Source organism: Rhincodon typus, chromosome 25 (assembly GCF_021869965.1).
Source record: "Rhincodon typus isolate 14 chromosome 25, sRhiTyp1.1, whole genome shotgun sequence".
Classification (NCBI taxonomy): Eukaryota; Metazoa; Chordata; class Chondrichthyes; order Orectolobiformes; family Rhincodontidae; genus Rhincodon; species Rhincodon typus.
The window spans coordinates 6,757,459-6,779,593 of NC_063356.1; the positions used below are offsets into that span (position 1 = coordinate 6,757,459).

At 42.1% G+C, this 22,135-nt stretch overlaps 1 protein-coding gene across 1 annotated transcript in view; it reads left to right on the top strand.

The window, feature by feature from the left end:
• Positions 1 to 19,247, top strand: part of nuak2 (NUAK family, SNF1-like kinase, 2) — a 53,386-nt gene extending 34,139 nt beyond the window's left edge. Inside the window, exons 2-6 of the mRNA XM_048611804.1 lie at positions 2,521 to 2,672; positions 8,124 to 8,189; positions 12,741 to 12,860; positions 13,868 to 14,000; positions 15,417 to 19,247. Coding sequence (XP_048467761.1) covers positions 2,521 to 2,672; positions 8,124 to 8,189; positions 12,741 to 12,860; positions 13,868 to 14,000; positions 15,417 to 16,522 — 1,577 coding nt within the window. The 3' untranslated portion in view covers positions 16,523 to 19,247. The remainder of the gene's footprint in view (positions 1 to 2,520; positions 2,673 to 8,123; positions 8,190 to 12,740; positions 12,861 to 13,867; positions 14,001 to 15,416) is intronic.
• Positions 19,248 to 22,135: the final 2,888 nt, after the last annotated feature.

Here is a 22,135-nt window from a genome sequence, read left to right on the forward strand (position 1 = left end):
GTTTCGGGCCTAGACCCTTCCTGCTCCTCTGCTGCTTGGCCTGCTGTGTTCATCCAGCTCTACACCTTGTTATCTCCGTTTCCCCAGAATATTACTTGGGATTAGCAATCCAGTGATAATACCACTAAGCTGTCACCTTCGCCCAATTCGTCCCAAATGCATAAGGCTGCATGTTGCAATTTCTTGTTCCCTTCTCTGAGTTGTGAATCATCCCATTCCTGACCTGAGCTATGAGTCAATGTCTCTGGGACGAATGTGTGCAGCCAGAAGTGCCAAACTGCCAAATATTGGAGACGCTGGCATTGAGTCCCTTATCTCTGTTGAGTCTTTTTTCCAGTCACTGCGGTAGATAATTTAAGACTGAGAAGGGTTGACTATTTTCTGATGATCACTTGATTATTGCTAATGGCATCTTGTAAGGATCCTTCAGAGTTTGGCTTTCAAAGCTACATAAAACACCATTTCTGGTGAATTTGACCATTGGTGTTTAGGATAAACCATAAAAATTCTCATGGTCAGCAGAAACAGGGATTGACTGACTGCGTATACGAGATATCAGAAATGAAGGGTCCAGACCCGAAACGTCAGCTTTCCTGCTCCTCTGATGCTGCTTGGCCTGCTGTGTTCATCCAGCTCTACACCTTGTTATCGCAGATTCTCCAGCATCTGCAGTTCCTACTATCTCTTGACTGACTGAGTACTCAGGATTAATATTGCTGCCTACTCCTTCCCCCACCCCCATGCCCTCACCTGCAACCTGCCCATCGTGAGAGTTGCATGCAGTCTTTCCCTGCATGACTAAAAGAATGTTGTTGGTCACAGGCCATTTAATTTGATGGCTGTTGGAAAACTTTCGTCACTTTTTATGGAATTCACACCAAGATAGTCAGGCTTCAGTAAGCATGCATTGTAGAGTGCTGTTCCTATTTAACTTGAGCTTCCCGTGACCTGGTCAAGGCAAAGAATTTCATAAGTCAAGTGAAACCCTTAGCTCTCTGGGTCCTAATTTCATGCAAATCTCCGCCTCGTGCCCCCTCTCCCCCCCCCCCCCCCCCCCCCCCCAACCTTCCTGGAAGAGCCCACTATTTCTGGCAAGGCCAGAACGTGTGGCAGGTTTCTTAGGCCTCCCATCTCTCAAAGTGCATTGTCAATCTTTTATTGCTACTCAGTCAAAATCCTGGAGCTCCCTGCCTGTCAGCATTCTGTGTCCTAACTGCATACAGACTGCAGTGGTTCAAGAAGGTAGCTCACCACTACTTTGAGGGCAACCAGAGATGAGCAATAAATCCTGGCCCAACCAGCGATGCCCACATCCCATGAAAGAGTTAAACAAAACGCTGAACAACAGATCATAGGACTCAGAATTTGATGGTGTCATTTTCTTTTTAATAAATGTTGAGGTGTGGTTTGTTGAGCAAAATATAATGAGTTAGATTCCTAGTGGGTGGCTGGTGATGCGCAATCGATATTGTTCTAGTGATATGAAAATGGAGAGGGAGTTCCTTGGCCTTTTTTGTTCTGTTGTTACAAAGATTATGACATATTTACTTCACAGACTTTATCTGTTCTAGTTGTTAACAAACATACATCATGTTACATGGAGAGTTATAGTGCAATTTTAAATATCAAAATATGCCATTCAGCGGAGGTGACTGGAATAACCCATTGTGAATAGGATCTAGCACTGAATCTAAAGAAGAACTGTCGTGATTGGGCAGTGGGTGTAGGTACTTTTCCAAGACACTTCCACTGCTATTGCCTTGGGCGTTGAATTTTTTTGGGCTATTTGGCCATGAGGATATCACAGCCAAGCCTACTGTTATTCGTAGTCAAGCACTGATGAGGCACCCTTTTCTAACAGAGTTTTTCCATGTTTTGATCAAGAATGAACCCAGCCTGAGTTTTACTGAACTTTTTGCCATTAGTTAGCACTCTTACTGCTGCCTTCAGCTTTGGCTTAGGACAGACAAAAGAGGCCTACAATTATTCTGATGTGAGTGACCTCCGTATCACACTGGGTTGTGTGTCTGCAGTCTGGGATGGAGCAGATCAGTTTGCTTACTTTCTATCAATGAACAGTCAGCTTATTCAGGTGGCTGTGGTAACAGTGAAAATACAGATCTTGTTCAACAACAATCTTCATTTATGATCCTGATGCCTGTTGCATTTAACTTCATTGAATCTGCGGCTCTTAGGGTGATGCTGCTATCAATTGGAGAATGAGTCAGAGGGTTATCTCCTAGCTTGGTCTTCAACCTGAGCTGGTATTGACTGCGGCTCCCCGCTGAGAGCTGTTATTTTAACATGAAACGTTCATCCAGTCATTTTGAGCTCTTTCAATGTGTCTATCAAAACCGTCAATTTCATTGCCATCTGGTGATCTGAGTTCTAACCTCAATTAGGGGTTTCCTTTAGTGACATAAACTTGTCATGACAAGGTTTGCCAATGTTAATGGAATAGTGTACACCCTTCAAAAGTCAGTACACTTATCGGCTTTTTTTGTTCTTAATTTCTTTTAGTTTTTGAAAACAAGGATAAAATTGTGATCATTATGGAGTATGCAAGCAAGGGTGATCTATACGACTTCATCAATGAGAAGCAGAGTCTGACTGAGCAAGAAGCCCGTCATTTCTTCAGACAGATTGTATCTGCCATTCATTACTGTCACAAGGTATGATATCAGACAGCATCTGCTAAACAGCTTGTCTCTCTTGGTGGGTGGCATATGGGATTCTAACACAAATCGATTTTCAATGGACTTTGTCTGCACAATTGGAATTAGTGAACATGCAACTTTTACACTGTGCACACTGTCTGTCTGTGTGTGTCTCATTTGTTCAGTCTTGCGCTCTCTCTACATGATGCATTTGGTGATTCTCTGCCTCACCTGCACTACCATCACATCCCACCCACCCAATCCTATCAGTGCCCCTCACAGGTTGGTTTCAAGTTGTGGGTTTTCATTGGTAGCTACCAATGTCCCCAGTACTTTCAGTATTGTGTATAGCATGAATACTGCCTCCTCCCCATGTCACTTCAGCTCTAATTAAGAGTCATCTAGACTCAATGTTAGCTGGCTGTCTCTGCATGGACGCTGCCTGACCCGCTGTGATTTCGAGCATTTTTTTTTTGTTTTCAGTACAGACTCCTCCATCTGTCGTACCTTGCTCCTGCCTTTCAGTAAGAGAGTTTGGTGAGGGAGGTACATAAGTTAGTGGTGGAGGATATGCACAGGCTGGTGTCTGGTGAGTCAGGGTTGGGTGTGGTTGTGAAGCCGCAAGCAGTCCAATAGCTTGCGGATACTCTCTCCATTCAGATTTGCTCAGGTGAGGGATCAGGTGGGTTCCTGGCACCTATTGAATGCTCAGCCCCTCCGGGAATAGAGAAAGTGAAGTAACCGAAAGTAAAACCCTCCAACTGACACTCATTGTATTTTAATGAGGGCTGGTGAGAAACAGGTTGTTTTCAAACAATTACGTTAGGTGTAACCAGATTCTTTGCTGATAAGGTCACAGGTTTGAATGATATTATTCTGTCTAAAATAGAATGGGTGCATTGGGTGTGCTGACGAGGGTGGCATATGGATCAACATGAAATTTTTGATTCCACCAATTGCTGCTGGCTGGTTGACATCGACATGATAATGACGTATTCTGCAGAGGGTTATGGGGGAAGGCAGGGTTGGAGGGGTTGAGAATAGGGAAGAAGTGTTTGCCATTTCTAGCATCTGAATTCCCATTCGTGCAAAGCTCTTTGTATCATCAAAGTGATGCCCTTTTTAATTAACAAAAGAAAACTGGGCAAGCATCAAGGTGTTTTCTTCTTTTTAAATGTTTGTTTTTCCTTTTTCCCATCTTTTGTAATCTAAGCCTCCATGCTTTCGAGAATAACTAGACCAACAAGAATGCAGTCAAGTTCATTTGTGATTTTGAATCTAAAGTTGAGGAATGCGTGGGAGAGTATTTTTTTGTATGTGTTTTGCCTCTAGTGAAACCTGAGCTGGCAATATCGGAGATTAAGAAACATTTTTACTGTAATTAAAAAACATTTACAGTTTCTCTTTCCTCTCTCTTCTCCATTCACACTCCTGTATCGGGTGTGGTCCAAATCAAATCCAGCAAATTTCCTTCTTGTGTGATCCCGACTGTAATATCATCAAGACCCCGATAGCTCAATAGGTGTAATGCCAGAGGCGCCACCCAGTCATGTCTTTTCCTGTAAATGTGACTGATGATCTGAGACAGCATTCCTTGACAGATTTCGCTCCCTTTTCCCCCCTCATCCAGGTTGGACCAGATAAATAAGCAAGCCTTGTACTCCCTATTACTACAGGAGATTGTGTGGGGTAATCATATGGAGTTGCTTAAAATTATAAAAGCATTGGAGGAGGTTGATACAGAGAAAGTACCCCCTGCTGGGAGAATCATGAACAAAAGAGCATCATTTTAAAAGGAGAGCTGTGTAGGAAGAAAATCAGGAAGCACTTGTTTGACACACTCTTTTGCTGGAATGATTGTCAAAGCTGGGCTTAATTGGCATTTTCCAGACTCTGATGAATACCTCCCTCCACAGCGCACACGGGCAGTTGTCTGCACCATCTACACAAGGCACAGCAGCAACTCTCCTTCAACAGCACCTTCCAAACCCATGACCTTGACCAATTCGAAGATCAGAAACATTGCCAACTCCAACTTTCCCTCCAAGTCTCACATTCTCTCCTGACTTGGAAATCTATCACCCTTCATTCACAGTCACTGGATCCAACTCCCTCCCCAATGATACTGCTTGTGTCCCAGGGACTGCAACAGCTCAACATGGTGATTCACCACCACCTTGCCTAGGGCAGTTAGATTTGGGCACTAAATGCTAGCCCAGCCAGAAAAACATACATCGTAACATTCAATACAATAAGACTTGAAAGCAGAAGTAGGCCATTTGGCCCATCAAGTCTGCTCCTCCATTCAATGAGATCATTAATCCTTAACTCTACTTTTCTGCCTTATCCCCATAACCCTCAATTCCCTTACTGTTTAAAAGTTTGTCTACTTATCGACTGAGCCTCGGCGGCCCTCTGCAGTAAAGAATTCCACAGATTCGCTACCCTCTGAGAGAAGAAGTGGCTTCTCATCTCTGTTCTAATTGGACGATTCCTTAATATGAGATTATGCCCAATTCATCCAGTGAATGATTCTAAAGGAAAAGAAATTGCCGAGTTGAGGACTATGGAAGTGACACAGAGCAGCCATGATCTAATTGCGTGGCCGAACATCTTGAGGGGCCGAATGGCTTCTTCCTTTTGTTGTGGTATTCACAGGGAGTTGGGGCACAGAAATTGCCTGGGTACCAATAACTGGCACCATGTGCAGCCTGGGCTCTTCCAACATTACCAACTACTCTTCCAGGCATCAACAAGCTAAAAGACCATCTGCCAAACTCCCCTTCAGCTGATCCCAGTGCCAGAATGTTCTGTCCTCACTTGAGAACATTGTCCGAAAAAATAAATGTGTTTGTGATAGTTTTCCCTTTTAAAGGAAAGGAAGTCGCAAGATTTGAATTTCCTGTTTCTTTTTATTTTCTTTTTGCCCTCCCAATAATCCAGTACCGTCTAGAACAAGTTCCGCTTGTGTTTTCATAACATTTGGCGACATGCAAGAATCGTTTCCAACCACCTGGGTCTTTTTAAAACAAAAAAAGTTAAAACAGATGTTGGCAACCCAACATGACCAGCTCAAAATAGATGTTGTTCCCTATTAGTAATAATTCAATTATACCAGTCCCCTTTTCTCGTAAGGTTGCACAGGTTCATTGTTAGAAGGGCTGAGTGTATTTGGGGTGGGATGAGCTGTGTTTGAGGGTTTTTTTTCCTTGCTCCTTGGACGGTGGTTGATTCGTCCCCAGGTACCTCTGAAGCAACCTGCTGGAGCACAGCGAGCTAGAGAGAGCTAGTCTGCATGCTGTGTGTCTTGGCATTGTGCCACTTTGCGTTAGGGCAATACAAGTCATGTACAGAGATCAGACGAAGCCTGTTTCCAATTGAGCCTAATTTACAAGCCCTGTGTTCGCTGCAGGTGGAGAAAGACCGTGGGGGTGGTGGGAAGATAGGGGAAAGGCATGCCAGAGGTGAAAGGTCATTCTGCTTTGCCTCCCACACCACCTCCACATAAAAGACTCTACTCATTTTCCAGTTCTCTTTAGACAAGACTCGAGGGGAATTAAACCTTCAGGGCTTTTCTTCAAACACTCTTTCATTCAAGGGGAACCAAGAAACTTAATGGACAATTGTTTGGAATGTGGGGCCTGGATTCAATACCCACAATGAATACTCGGCCTCAAAAGATGAAAGCCAAGCTGGAGATTTAGCTGAAAGCGACATGCTATCTTATTTTCCATATGTCAGGCAGTAGGACTCGTAGTCTGATGTCTGAAAGCACCACTTGGCATTGCAGGAGCACATAGAGCCTTGACTTTCATTCCTCAGTCGTTACTATCTTAGCTGGAGGAGGGGAAGATGGGTTCCACAGTTATCTTCCCATCCCTGGGGTTAAGAAAGCAAAAATGTAGCTGGGTTCCCTATTCCTTTTCTGTCCAGTGAGATCCCCCTGGCACACTGCACCTGCGTGGTGCTGATCAATTTCACAAGTAGATTTCAAGAATGCTGTCTTTGGTCAGATTTTCTTCCTGCAGGATTCAACATGTGACTGCCCTTGAAATATTCTTTTATTTTTGACAGTTATTTCATCATAAGGATAGATATGATTGTGTTGGAGGTGGAATAGTTAAGGTTCACTAGGCCCCTAGAATGAGAGAATCCCTCCATTGAGAAGAAGCTTAAGAAACTTGGGTTTGTAATCCCTGGAATTTAGATGAATGAAAAGTGATTACATTCATTCTGAAGGGCCTTGACAGGGTTAGACACAGATTGTTAGCCCCTCTCTGGGGAATCCAGAACACTGGGCGTAGCTTCTCGGCAATCACTTAAGTCTGTGATTAGAGAGAATTTCTTCACTTGAGTTGTAAATGGACTTTCCGTCTCAAAAGGTTGACTATGCTCCATCATTAAATATACTTAGGGCTGAGATAGACTTTTTGTCTCTTGGCAAGATTGAGGATATGGGAAAAAGGATTTGAATCTGAAGATAAATCATAATCGTATTGAATGGAAGAGCAGTCTCAGTGGGCTGAATGGTCTACCCTCACTCTATTTCTTGCATTTTATCTTTGGGTCAAATGCTCAATCTTCAACAACACTAATGCCTCACCTTCACCTTATGGACTGCAGGGGTTCAAGGCTGTCCTCCTTTTTAACAGGGAACAACTAGGGAATGGTAATAAAAGGACACAAATTAACAATATTATTGGAAATTTTTTTTAAGCAAAACATGTTTAATGAAATTGGAAACAAGTTGCCCCTGAAATTTTTTTCTGATTCGAGGGATTAATTTCTGGAAACTTCAAATATGATTCTGTAGGCTTGGACAAGTCTAGGGTGGATAGATTTGTGTGTTGCATTGCCTGAATTTTCATGTAATCTTCTCACACTGGTAAAGTGGGATTTGGGGTTATTTGGACATTATTGGATTGGGGCAATACTATTCAGAGCTGTAGCCCAGCATGAGGCACCTAACATCTTCAGGAGAAGTGGGAAGAAGCGCTCGAGGTTTGAAAACGAGCTGGATGCATTGACTGTAGAATGCTGAAACAACTGCTGCTTGGGTTAGACCGGACCCCCAGCCTAGCTTCCTCTGACAGGCAACTGGGAGCTGTCTTCTCCCCATGTCTGCTGGTTCACATCCTGAACTCCTAGCGTCAGAGTTCCATGCCTCCCTATTCCAGTTAAACTAGCTGCCAGACAAGGGCACACTCAGCACTGCAGAGCTGCATTGTTCAATCAAGAAATGCAAACAATTGCATAACAAAGTTATTGCCTCTGCCTCTGTAGGAGCTTGAGGCCCTTCATGAGCGAGAGGGACAAGAGAACTCAAAACTCCTTTGCTTCCACTGGCTAAACCTTTTCAAGTATGCAGTAAAGCCAAGATCGATTGAGAAATGTTTGACTGTCTCTCAATGCCCTCTGGAGCTGAGCTAAGAATTTATGGTCTTGGTTTGGTTTCCTGTTTTCCAGAATGGGATTGTGCACCGGGACCTGAAGCTGGAGAACATCCTGCTAGATGCCACCAGGAATGTCAAGGTAAGGAGTGCAGCTTTGCCGGTTGCTGAAGTTTGTTCAGAGAACAGTTTCTCAGTTAAAGGTGTGAAGTTTCCCTTGGCCATGGTGTTGACTTTTTTTTTGCAGATCCCTCCGTGGTTCTACCTCCTCCCTATCTCCCATTGCTCTCATAGCCCTCTGAAATACCTGTGCTGCTCCAAATTTAGCGTCCCTGAAAGTGATCAAAAGTGTGATTGCTCACGATGTTCAAACCCAGCTGAGAGTCTTAAACTACAGAATTCCTCGCTAAACCTCTCCGTTGCTCTGCTGTCCTTTTAAGTCATTTCTGCTTCGTCGAGGAAGGCTTTGGCCATCAGCTCTAATGTCTCATGTGGCTGAATGTCAAAATTTGTTGGATAACATTTCCATGATATAACTTGAGATGCTTTACAAAGTTAAAAGTGCTATATAATTATAAAATGGTGACTGTGTGTATAGGAGAAATGGCCTCTGAATTGAAAAGTGTGTTTCTCCCTGATTCTGTGATTACTTTACTTAGGGATGGCCTGAAACAAGGTACCCTTACCTGGAAAATCATTCACCTTTTGTTTCTGCCTCTACGTTACTGTACTCTTCAAATCAATAAGTATTACCTTCTTGACTGCTGCAGACTAAATTGATTAAAATACTAATTGCAGCCTCTGTATCTTTGCAAACCAATAAATGAGATTGTTTTGTGATGGGTTCTATAAAAGGTCACTGTAACAAACACGCATTGTCACCTAGCAACTGCTACAAACATACTCAACCCTAACTATCTCAATAAAGAGTCATTCAGTCCCAGTCTATTTTTTTTCGGAAACTATCTTCAGTTCCAATGAGAGTCTCACTATTTCTCTCTTCCCCAGCCTCCAAAACCACTAAATCAGCCCAAGTAGAGATCACTGACACCCATTGCAGAATACCTACCCACGATCTGTGCCCAGGCTAGATTTAAACCATAGCCATGGCTACCTGTGTCAAGAGCTACCTGTTTTAGATCTTCAGAGCAGATTTCAGGTAGTCCAATGTTTCAGTTCACTTCACAATCATTCATTTGAATTGGGTGTTTTCCCCTCCCTTTCTGCTTTTGTATAGATATTGCAGACAGAATCTGGCCATTTGGTCCAACTGGTCCATGCCAAGCAATTTATGGTACACCTAACCCTATCTGCATGTATTTATCTTCCTTTCTCCCTCAACTGGATCGAACCATCACCCCTAGATATTCAATAATGTTACCATCACTGAATTGCCCACCGTCAACAATTGCCAGAAACTGAACTGGACCAGGCACATCAATAATCTGGCTACACTAGCACATCAGAGGATTGGAATCCTACAGGTAGAAACTAGCATCTTGAATTCCCAAAACCTGTCTACCGTCCACAAGGTACAGGTGGAGAGTGATGGAATACTCCCCACCAGCCTGGATAAGCAGAGATCCAACTTGTTTGACATAATCCAGGACAAAGCAGCCAACTTAACTGGGACTACAAGCCTTCACTCCCTTAAGTATCAATGCTCAGTAGCAGCAGTGTGCACCATCTACAAGCTGCACTGTAGAAATTCACCAGGTCTCCTTAGGCAGCACCCTCCAAACCCATAACTAACTCCATCTAGAAAGACAAGGAACATCAGCATCCATAAGTTCCCATCCAAGCCACCCTCATCCTAACATGGAAATATATGGTTGTTTCTTCACTGTCATTGGGTCAAAATATGAAATCCCTCTCCTATAGCAAATAAACTTCAGCATTCCAAAAGGCAACTCACCGGCAACTAGGAATGGGCAATAAATGTTGTCCCAGCCAGCAAAGTGCACATTCCCTGAATGATTGTGTGTTTTTTTTTTAAAAGAAAGAAACTAGCTTTCCCTTAAAGAATGTTTCAGGTGCAGTGACCCTTCTTGTAAACACAAGAGAGGTTCTTTTTCTGTTATGAAGAAAGGTTACTGGACCCAAAACATTAACTCTGATTTCTATCCATAGATGCTGCTTGAGCTGCTGAGATTTTCCAGCAATTTCTGATTTTTGTTTCTGATTTCCAGCATTCTCAGTCTTTAATTTTGTTTTTGGACTTGGATAAATCATTGGAATGGAAAATTGGGGAAGGATCAAGCAATTAGAATGAACTAGATCGTTAAAAGAGCTGTTGTTAACTTGGATAGACCAACTAGTTTCTTCTGATTTTTGTCATTCTGAAATCCTTAGATAAAGGGAAAGAGCTCTGAATATTCATTTCAGTTACAGTGCAGGTTTGGGACTGATGATGGATGTTTTAAGGACAAAAAGATGCCAGTGGGAAAGTAACAAAGGAATGTTAAAGAGCATTAATCAGGTCAAATTCATAAAATTCCAATCTACAGATGTTTTTGCAGTGGATTTCCGTAATAATTGATTCTAGTTGAGAATCTGTAAATTCTGTCTTCAATCATTTAACCAGATTGCAACAGTTTGGTCTGATTTTCATTGAATATTTGAACTTCTTTTCTTCAGAGCAGTGAATGCTTACTTACTGAGTATATTCAAAGCAGAAGAGGATAGGTTTTTGTGGTTTTAAGAAATTGGGGCTCATGGGGGAAATGTAAGCTGTTGGGCTTGAGATAGAAGATAAGCCAAGATCTCATTGAATGGTGCAGAAATTTTGATGGGCCAAATGGTCGACTCCAGCCCTGTCCCTTATTTCTTTAATTTTGGAATTTGTTATTTAATCTGACAACACACCATGCACTTGTTTCAGTTTTTCTCCCCCTTTGTTTTCTTCTGAAGCTGTTGAGCGCAGTTTCACAAGTATTTACATCTTTGTCTAGCCTATCCATTCTGTAGTGCCATGAAAATACTTGATTGTAGAAAATAACAAGAGGACAGCCTGATCCTGGCATTATCGTAGCCCCCATGCACCTGAAGGCAAGAAGAAGTGTTATATGATAAATAGAACGGAGACCCCATCTGATTTCCTCCTCTGCCCCTCCGAACAGGTGCTGAAGCGAACTGTAAAAGCAGTCCCCTCCAAAGGCCCAACCAGTAGCTGACTGGAGCCCACCCTTAACTGGGGTGTGCTGTTTGCATTAGACTCTCTCCATTTTGCAGTATCTATTTGGCCTATTTTTGCTACGAGTCTGTTTATCTTTCTTTTGTCATGCTCAAAGGCCTGTGATCTTTGCTCAAAACTGACCCTGACATTCAAATTGCTAGTTAATATTTCACATGATCTTTTAAAATCTACAAAATTGAAAGCATCGAGGGAGGTAAAAGTGATGGGTTCAAAATGCAGATCAGCTTTGATCTAATTCAATGATGGAACAGTTTCTAGGGGCTTTGTAATGGCCACATCTGTTCCTGTGGCTTTTTTCTGTCAGTTTAAGTAGGCAGCAGGAACAATTTCATCGCTGGGTATATTCGCAGTGCAGTGCATTTCGATGGAAATGATGTTTATCAGCTGAATTGTTCAGTCTTTTTGAGGTTTAGGGCAGCCCAAGGGGTCACTGGATAAGACAGGGCCAGGGTGTGTTACTGACCTACATAAGACCAGAGATCCCGACTTTGTGCTGCCTAACTTGTCTCAACTGTGCCATGAGAACTGGCCTGGACACTCCCAAGATAGGTGAGAGAGAAAGTGTCTGGATGTACCAAAAGTGCTTTGCAACCTGTAGTTGTTGTAATGTAGGAAATGGAAGTCAATTTATGCGCAGCAATCTCCCACAGTGTGGTGATAACTAGGTAATCTGTTTTTAATGGTTTCGATTGATGGATAAACTGGGCACACTTCTTGTTAGAAAGAAAGACAAATATTGGCATAGGACACCAGGTGCCCTATCTATCTATGGTGGCCATGTGGTTTGTGCAAGGCCATGCAGGTTGGCAAACATCCCAAATGAAATACAGCCACACCAGCTCTTGGTGTTGATACTGGAGTGTTGGCCTATATTTGCTTTGTCCTCAGCACTCCTTTTTAGCCTTTTCAAATTGAAATTCTCTCCCTGTACTGCCATCCCTTGCTTGAAAATAGTTGAATGTACTCAGCTCAGCTACAGTTACTTTGGAGCCCTAACTGCAGCAAGTGGAGGAGGAAGGAGATGACCAGCATGCCCCTCAGTCCCCCAGTTGCTGCCTCCCATCTTGAGGTCTGATTTTAAACCATTTGCAGCTGTTTTATTTTGGAAAAATAAGAAAAGAGAATTTTTGGCTTGGTGCCTAACTCTTGTATTAGAAACTAGGCCAGAGAGACCCTTTGGGAAACTGCTCAGTCCAGACCCAGATATAGCTCCTCCTCCTTGCATTAACCCTGACATATAAAAAAGTAATTACATACATACCATCTGTCAATTCTCCTCAGCTTGATCTGATCCAAGCACGTATAATTCTCTTAAGTAAATATACTGCAAATTGCACTGTTTGCTTGTTTAGAGTCTTTTAGCAACCCTGTGTTCATACGACGTGTCACTTATCACTCAGTGAGTTGTTGTTTGAATTTTTGATTTACAACGGGCAAAGTTCAAACCGTGATGGACCTTCTTTCCTCTAAAGTTGTCTTTCAATCTTTCCTTCCCAGATTGCTGATTTTGGTCTCTCCAACTTATACCACCAAGACCGATTTCTGCAGACCTTTTGCGGCAGCCCCTTGTATGCATCACCAGAGATTGTCAATGGCCGCCCTTACAGGGGTCCTGAGGTCAGTGCACTGTTTCTTAATTGTTCCCTCAGAATGGCAGAGACCTCAGAATATACTTTTCTCAGCGGGCTCTGTATTTGGTCCAAGCAAAGGTTATGTGCTACTTGGAGCTCTGACACAACACATCAACCATCCTCATCTTCGCACACCAGTGTTCCTGTCAAGGATCTCCCTATGTTGTGAAACCGGAGGAGGCCTGAGTTTGATTGCAGTAGCAAGTGGAGTCCAAAACTAGGAGCCAGGACTTGGTGATCACTCAAATTCAGTAGAGAACTCAGGCAAAACTTCTTTATTCATGGAGTTGTTAGAATGTGGAACTCTTACCATAAGGAGCGTTTGAGGTGAACTGCACAAATGAAACTAGATGAGCACCCAAGGGAGAAAGGAATGAAGGGAATTGAAGACAGGATGAGGTTAAGGAAGGTGCAAAGAGACTCCTTTACTTAAACACCAGTAGAGGCTCAATGGGTCAAATGTTTCTCTGCTGCAGCTTCAATGTGATTGCATGGTCTAGACTTTGGCTGGGTTTGGAATAGGTCTCTAGTATATAAAAGGAAAATATAGCTGGGTAGCCATCAATACATGCCACCTGGTCATGAAGTGTTAAGCAAATAAACCAAGAGTCCTTTCTTTATAAGACAAATGTTGACATATTGCATTTTGTTACCTTTGAGCAAATGTGATAGCAATTCTCTTAATCCCAGCTGCACACAAGTGATAGTCTTCAGAACTTGCAACTGAAATAAGACTGATATGCCCCTATACACAAGGCTCAGCACGTCTCTCTAAGATTTGTGTTGAACAGTGTATTGATTACACACCAAGTTGACACAAGGTGTTTAGAGAGGCTTTGAGCTTGGTCTATAGAACTGAACAATACAGTCTGAATAGTGCTAATTTATCGGTAGTGTTCTGAATAAAAAGTTATCCTACATTCACCACTATTTCTGGCTTCCAGCATCCTTAATTTGGTTTCCTAGGTAACATGAATTGTTTTCCTTTGGCAGGTTGACAGTTGGTCCTTGGGTGTACTACTCTATACTTTGGTTCATGGCACTATGCCTTTTGATGGGCATGATTACAGAAACCTAGTTAAACAAATCACCAATGGAGATTACCGAGAGCCTACCAAACCTTCAGGTAAAAATAAAACCTGCATTCATGTAGCACCTTGTGCAATCTTGATCATCCAAAAGTGTTATGCAACCAATGGAGTGACCTTAAGCGATTGTTCATTGTTGGCCAATGGGGAGGGCAGGCACATCACTACGGATAAAAGCAAAATACAGCAGATGCTGGAACTTTGAAATAAAAAGATTAAAGTGATGGAGAAACTCAGCAGAAAGCCTTAATGCTTGGAATCCAATATGACTCTCCGTTGGAATGGAAGAAGAGTCATATTGGTCTTGTAATGTCAACTCTGTTTCTGTCTCTACAGATACTGCCAGACCTGCTGACTTTCTCCAGTGCTCTCTGTTTCACATCATTATTGAAACTTGACTATCTCTTAATTTTTATTTCCATAAGGATAAGTGATAGTGGAAAATCAGGCATATTTACTGCCCATATTTACTGAGATCATCAGCTGTGCCTAGGGCAGATCATCAAAGTTGGGACCCAAACACCATGCACTTTCCCATTAGAGCTAATGGCAGATAGCATACACTGTTAAACACACAGTTTTACAATGATTCACTGGCAATGGTAGGAGGTGTTGTCTTCATTTAAACCAATTCCTGTTCACCCCTTTGCTCCTTGACCGATATTGGCTCATGGTCTACCAGTGCCTTTGAATATAAACATTTTCATCTTTGCATCAAATTTCACACCCTACCCCCATGACTTTATTCTCCTCTATCTTTGTAACCTCCTTCAGCTCATAAACCCACTGAGATTTCTGCGCTGCTTCAGTTCTGACACTTGCACATCCCCTACATTTAATGGGTACTATCCACAAGATGCACTGAAGACTTCTATGAAGGCTCCCTTAGACAGCACCTTCCAAACCAACAACCACTTCCATCTAGAAGGTCAAGAGCAGCAGATATATGGGAATGCAACCACCTTTAAATTCGCCTCCAAGATATTCCCCCTCCCTACTTGAATATATATTGCTGTTCCTTCAGTGTTGTTGGGTCAAAATCCTAGAATTCCCTGCACCTACAGCACATGGATCTGAGCAGTTCAAGAAGGCAGCTCCCCACCACCTTCTCAAGAGGCAACTAGGGATGGTCCAACTAATGATGCCCACATAACCCATGAATGAAAAAAAAAAAAATTCCATCATTGCAGCTGAATTCACAGCCTTTATAGAGGAAAGGTTTTGGAATTCCTCCTTTTTAAGATCTTCCTTTTAAACTTGGTTGAAGAGGAAGGTTTTTTTGTCTAAATACCTCCTTTTAAAACTAGTGAGATCTTTTTGATTTGCTTCCTGCAAATCGCCTTGAAAGTACTATTAAAGGTTCTGTACAAATGAACTCATGGTATTGTTGCTGCTCCAACCAATTGGAAATGGTGGTTCATTTTCTTTTTGTTTTTTTTTTGACTGTGTCTCAGATGCGTGTGGTCTTATTCGTTGGCTGTTGATGGTAAATCCAGACCGCCGAGCTACCATTGAAGATGTTGCTAATCATTGGTGGGTGAACTGGGGCTACAAGACCCCCATCTGCGAGATGGAGTCAGTGAAAGACTATGAAACGCCAGTGACTATCACTTCTGACTGGCTGCACCGATCATCTCGCATTGTCTTTGAAAGCGGCTCGAAGGTACGTTGCTTCTTCAAGCAGCACAGCTCGCCACTGGAGCGGCAGAGATCCCTCAAGAAATCGAAGAAGGAGAACGACATCTCGCAGTCGCTGCAGGAGGGGGCAGCTTCTGAAAGTCAGGGCAAGTCGTTGTTGAAGAGACCGAAAGGAATACTGAAGAAAAGGAACAATTATGAACATCGGTCACACAGTGCGGGCAATGTCAATCATCCTATACCTTCAGAGGAGACTGTCTTCACTCCAAAAGACTCGAGCACATCAGCAGTGGAATCCAATAGCCAACAGCCCAACACTGCAGTCCCTGCACCAAAGAAAGGAATACTGAAGAAGCCTGTCAAGAGAGAATCTGGTTATTATTCTTCACCAGAGCCAAGTGAGTCAGCAGACCTGCTGGACTATGAGAATTCCCCAGTCTTTGAGGTGGGGAGTTTTGACACCAGCCATTCCATTGGCGATCGCTCCAAAGAGACAACCTGCAGGCGCAAAGGCATCCTCAAACGCAACGGCAAGTTCTCCTCCAGCAGCACCGACTCTGCAATGGGAAGTCCCACCCTGAAGAGCTTGGGCTCCTTCAACGAGTTGGCCTTCTCTGACATCAGGCTGTCGTCGAATCGGAGCTACCCGTCCAGTGCGGTAAGCGAGGACAGCATCCTCTCCTCGGAGTCCTTTGACCGGCTTGACCTTCCTGAAGGCCGGCAGGAGCGCACCCAGATGCGGAGCTGTGTCTCCGCCGACGACCTGCTCCACCTGGACGGATCGGAGTCAGACTGCAGGCCGCGCCTTCGGAAAATGAAGTGCTTCACAGAGTTGGGTGACAGCAACTTCTCCCTCATGGACCTTGATCATGTGACTGAGGTATACAAAAAGGCTGTGGCAGTTTGCAATAAGCTCGTCTGAGTGCCTCTGTTATACCTGTGCCTTAATGATGGTTCATTTATAAATGGTTGATGTCAAAGCCCAAGTGCTGAGAGAAGGAAGATGAACACCTCTTTGAAAAAAGAGGAAGAAGCAGAGAATATAGGACAAATTGAGAGTGCAGAATGTAGAACAGAGCCAAGGCATAGTGCAAGGAATCACTTGTTACTTCATTAATCTAAATGTTTCACCTCCAGAGTAGATGGAAATTGTTTAATATCAAGCTGAGATCCTGAATGAAAAACCTCTGGGGTGACTCAGAAACTGCACTATGAACACTGAAATAAACAGTGAAAGAGGGGAAAATAGTGATGATCATGTGAAGCAGATTGAGTAAAACAAGAGATAAAGGTAGGAAATAATGGTATGAGGATAAGGAAAAGATGAGTGATCCTTTTTTTCCCCTCCTACTTTTCTTTTGAGGAAAAGAAAATGTGCTGATGAATGTGGGGTTGGTGGAGGCAGAGACTAGAGAACTTTTACAACGTTCAGTTTAACAAGAACCACCATTCAGATTGTCTGTACTGAAACTTGGGTCACATTAGTCTGTGATCTTGTTGGACAATGAATCATCAAGTCCATTCCACAGTGCTCTGGACTGTTCAATTGTTGCCTGCGTCGTTGGTCAAATAATGAGTACAATTGTGCACCAATATAGCAGTCTCTGTCAAAAAGGAAAGGTGCATAAGAAAATTGGACAGTTGCACGAAACTGAACTGAGTTTACTATTTATGTGACAAACATATATGTGTATATATATAGCCTGTTAATTTATTTTTCCCTCTGCCTCAGACCTTTTGGTTATATGTAAATAAGTGAATGCGGAACAAGTTTAATATTAATAACGTTTTTTTCTACTGCTCAATTAATAGTGATTATGACCATAATTCTGAGTACAGTCTTTAATTTTCAATGGAAACAAGTTGTTTAGAGAAAAAGAATAATGTGTGTTACACTGGGAAGAGCTGATGCCGTTATACATACCTTTTGCTGTCTTCTAAGTGCTTTTAGATACAATCAGAATACTGAAAGTTCATTTCTTCACTACCTAAATATATCATTCTAAGATTGAATGTTGCAAATGTTGTCATTTCCATATCATTCGTTATGCAAGGTATATTTTTATGTACTAATTCATGATGTTGCATGCCTTTCTGAACGAATGTATTTGTGAGGGGTGACATTTTCTTTCTGAATGAGTACTTGAATCCTATTTGGGAGTGCCCAGACTCAGCGTAATGAGTTAAAATCCTTCATGTTTCATGAAGGCTATGAAATGGTCTGTCCTGTGAATATTTGCAAGGTGGAGAGTTTTTACAGGAAAACAGGCAGGAGTTTGAAAATGTGCCCATTACTAAGTGGGGACAATTGGATTTTTTTACCACATGGGCTTTAACCAACATTGACCAGCATGTGACTGTAGAAAGGGAATGTTGAAATCTCGATTTGAAATCTGTCAAGAATTACTTTTTGTTTTGAAGATTTGTGTAATGGGGAAATATTGGTTTTGGATTTAATTTGCCACTTGCATTTGTATACAAGGGGGTATAATCTTATTCAACACGTTTGGCTACCAGAAGTGGCCAGGACGGCAATATCTTGAACCCTAGTGAATGGGTTTTCTGCTGGTTGGGAGCTGAAGGGAAGATACAGTCTAAGGAGACTTGGAGAACAGAGTTTAGATTGAAGGGAGTGAAGCAAATTGAAATGTTATCAAGCTGGGCTTTTATTAGGAACATTGGCCCCCATTCTGTTCAGTTGAGGCTGATCTGTATTCTAACTCTACTTAATCAATTACCTATCTTAATTCCATATATTTGATACTACTTTTGAAACATACATTTATCAACCTCTTATGAAATTGTCAATTTTCTCCCTTCCTAATTTTGGTTTGGAGAGACTGTTGCAGCCTTGCAAAATTTGGGAAACAGTGCCCCTCCACATCACCATAGAATAGTTGAGCTCTAAATCTGGAGTTATGTTTCATTGTTCTGGACATTCCCGCCAGCGGAAATAGTTTCCCTGATTCCTGCCTGTCCACTCCTCAAATTGTCTGCTAAATATCTCGACTAGATCGGCCCTTAATCCTCTATCCACAAGTGAATATACTTGGAAGTGGTTCCTTTGGTCTGCTCCTGAATTAGCTGACCAGAGCTTGGGACAGTGTTTGTGGTTTGCTACAACTGGCTTCAGGGTTTGTAAAGGCAAGAAACTAGCAAAGTTCCCACTTTCTCTCACAGGCTATTGACTTCCCTACTACTACAGCAGCCCTTGTTAGTTGGTGTGATAAGATCAGATTTGGCTGCAAACTTCCAATGTTCAATGTCTAGGTTCAGGCTTTCAAAAAATGCAGTCAAATGAAAGGATTAGAACATTTGTGGTGGAGTTACAGAATATGATGCCAATTACACCAATATTTCCCCACTCTCTGCACAATCTGAAAGAACCAGACTAGTTTAAAGCCAGTTTCAGGAGCTGAAACTTGGGGTTACAGCAGTCTGTGATCTTCTTGCCTATCTGCTGTGGATTACATGCTTTTCACATGTGTTCCTTAAGTTACTGAGTAATTTGTATCAAACAGAATGTTAGACCGAAGAAATCTGTGATTTGTTTTGTTGTAAATTCTTAATTTATTTTTTCCTGTGAATTTCTTTTTTTTTAGATGGTTAAAATGCATTTGTCACAGAATAAAAATAAAAATCTACCTTTTAAAGCTGACTGTTTAATGATTTCTTTCTTTAATTAATCTGAAGGAAGGGTGTTTCGGTAACCATGTCAACCCAGATTTTGTGTGTGTGTGTGTGTGGAAATTTATTGTAGTCACCATTCTTTTGTAGCCAAGTCTCCTTCATCTTCGCAAGTGATGGCTACTTTGGGAGTGACCATTTCTGGTGGCTGAGCTTGAATATTTAATGAAACTTATAAAAATCTGAAAAGATGCAGCTTTTGGCTTATAACTTGCCCCCACAGCATTCTGCCTTCCTCTTCAAACCCCCAGCAAAGCTAAGAAGTTGTTGTTTTGAGGCTGCGAAAAGCTGATCAACAGATGCTCCTACTCTCCACATGACTGGAACAAACAACGAAGCTGCAAAGATCTTGCTGCATAGAATGGACCATTTGTGCCTCCTACAATGCCTACTTAATCTCACCCTATCAGTATATCCTTTTATTCCTGTCCCCTTTGTTATCTAACTTCCCATTAAATGTTATTCACATCAACTACTCCATACAATAGAGTTCCACATTCCAACTATGCTCTGCACAAAGTTCCTCCTAAATTCCCTATTGGATTTATTATCTTTTATGTATATACGCCCTTCCCAATTTATGTCTTTGCTGGAGGGAGTCAAAAACTTTGTCTACCCAACTGAAACCCTTCATAATATATCAGATAACTTTTCAGGCTTTTGTACAGAGAAGGGATCCAGTTCATTCTGCTTTTTCTGATATCTCTCTGATCTGATATTATTCCTATTGATTATTTTTTGTTACACCTTCTCCAGTGTGTCATTATCCATTTTTATGACATGCTTAGACCTATTGCCTGCCTGCCTTACAGCAACTTTAGTGATGGATCAGCAAAAAGTTGTACACTTGTCTTTCTTAATCTGCACTCGCAAATGACAAGTCACTGGGGGGAAAAGAAACTAAGACTTTCAACTTCACTAGAAATTTGTCTTGAGATTGTAGGGCACTGTGTCTCAGGAAAAAAGCATTGGCCTTGAATAGGTACCAGCTCACCAGAATGATAACTGGGCCATAAGGGTTAGGTTACAACGACTGCTTGATTTGACTAGGCTTGTATTGCCCAGAGTATAGAAGATTGATCTAATTAAGGTGGTTAAGATGATTAAAGGATTTAAGACTAAATGGAGACCAATTATTTCCTCTTGGGGTGTGGTGGAGGAATGCACAGTGTGCAGAATAACAGTCATAAGCTTAAAATTCTCTGATATTGAGGGGTGATAAGAAAATGCTCCTTCATGAATAAGGGGATGGAAATCTGAAATAAGCAGCCCTAAGAAAGATGTTGGAGCTGGAGGGTAATTCAATGTTAATTAGATTTTGTCATGAGTGTTTTGAGAGTTGCAGAAGTAATGCATGTCATTGGCATTGAGACAGAAATAGCTATGACCTGAATGGGTTTCAGGGGCTGAATGGGCTCTTCCTGTTCCCACTGTTTCTAAACATGTTTTTAAAATTTTTCCTTCACCTCCCTTCCAGCTTTATTATCCTGTCTAAGTTTTGAAAGATCTTCCCCATTGCTGTGTTTGTGAACCTTTTGAATTTCTAAAGATGAGTGGCTTCCATTCAATTGCTCAGGCAATTGTTCTGAATGAACTGGAATTTTGACCTATCAATGGGCCATATTACCGATCATTGGGAGAAAGAAAATGAATGATAGCACCCAGGTAACTGCTTCTTGAAGATGTTTACTAAGGAATAAACATTGGCCTAGGGCACTGACTATCAGTGGAGAAATGAAAAGATTTTCTTCACGCAAACCTTGGTTAAAATCTGTACAGAATATTGATGCCCTGCAAAACTAGGCCCAATATGTTTGCTGGAGTTTGAATCCGAATCAGGCATAAGTAAACTAAATCATTTCCTGCCCAAGCAATCTGAAATGATCCACAAAGGTGATTCTGTAAGCTAGTATTGGTGGCTCGTGAAATTCTAAATGTCTCTAACAGCGCTCCATTATGAGAATTGCTAAGCTTCCAGAATTAACCTGCAGCATCCCAAGCTTGAACACCAGGAATACCTGTTGTGATCAAATCCAGGAAAATTATCAAAGGAGGTTCAAAATAAGAAACAATGTTGTTTTTAATTTTCCATAAGTGCTTTTGTTACCACCATTTTTATATATGAGAGACAGGGTTAAAGATGACATTTAACCGGGTTCAATACCAGCCACTGGCAACTGTCTCTGTGGAGTTTGCACATTCTCTGGGTGCTTCGGTTTCTCCCACAGTCTAAAGATGTGCAGGTTAAGGGAGTAGCCCTGCATTGCCCATGGCTAAAGGTGGAGGGAAGGGGTTGGGTCTCAGTGGGATACCGTTCGGAGGGTTGGTATGGACTCAATGGGCTAAATAGCCTGCTTTCACACTGCAGGGATTCTATTAAAGTGATGGACAAGAACCAATTGGATAACAAGGAGTCTGTGGATTTCTCCCTTTATGTCCAATGTGAAGACTGACCTATTAGTAACCCATTGGAAAGAGATTGGTGCAGCCAGCAGGAGTTTGTGCCATTAAAACCTCACTGGCCACAGTTGGCCCCTGAGCTAAAGACCTGACAACAGTATCACCCACCACCCCCAATTTCTTGAAAAGGCAGAAGTGCTGGAGAAACTCAACGGGTCTGGCACTGTCTGTGGAGATAGAAACAACATTAGCAAAGTTCAGTAGGACTCCTTCTCAGAATCAGTTTTCTAGATTTACATTAGCTTCTTTACAAAGAGGACCACTGGAAGCATTTTGCTCTAAAGCTTTCTATTCCACATCATCTATGCATGAGCAAACATTAGAAAACATAATCATGGATCAATTTCCTTCCTGGTTCACATGGAATGAGAGATGCCTGAAATAAATG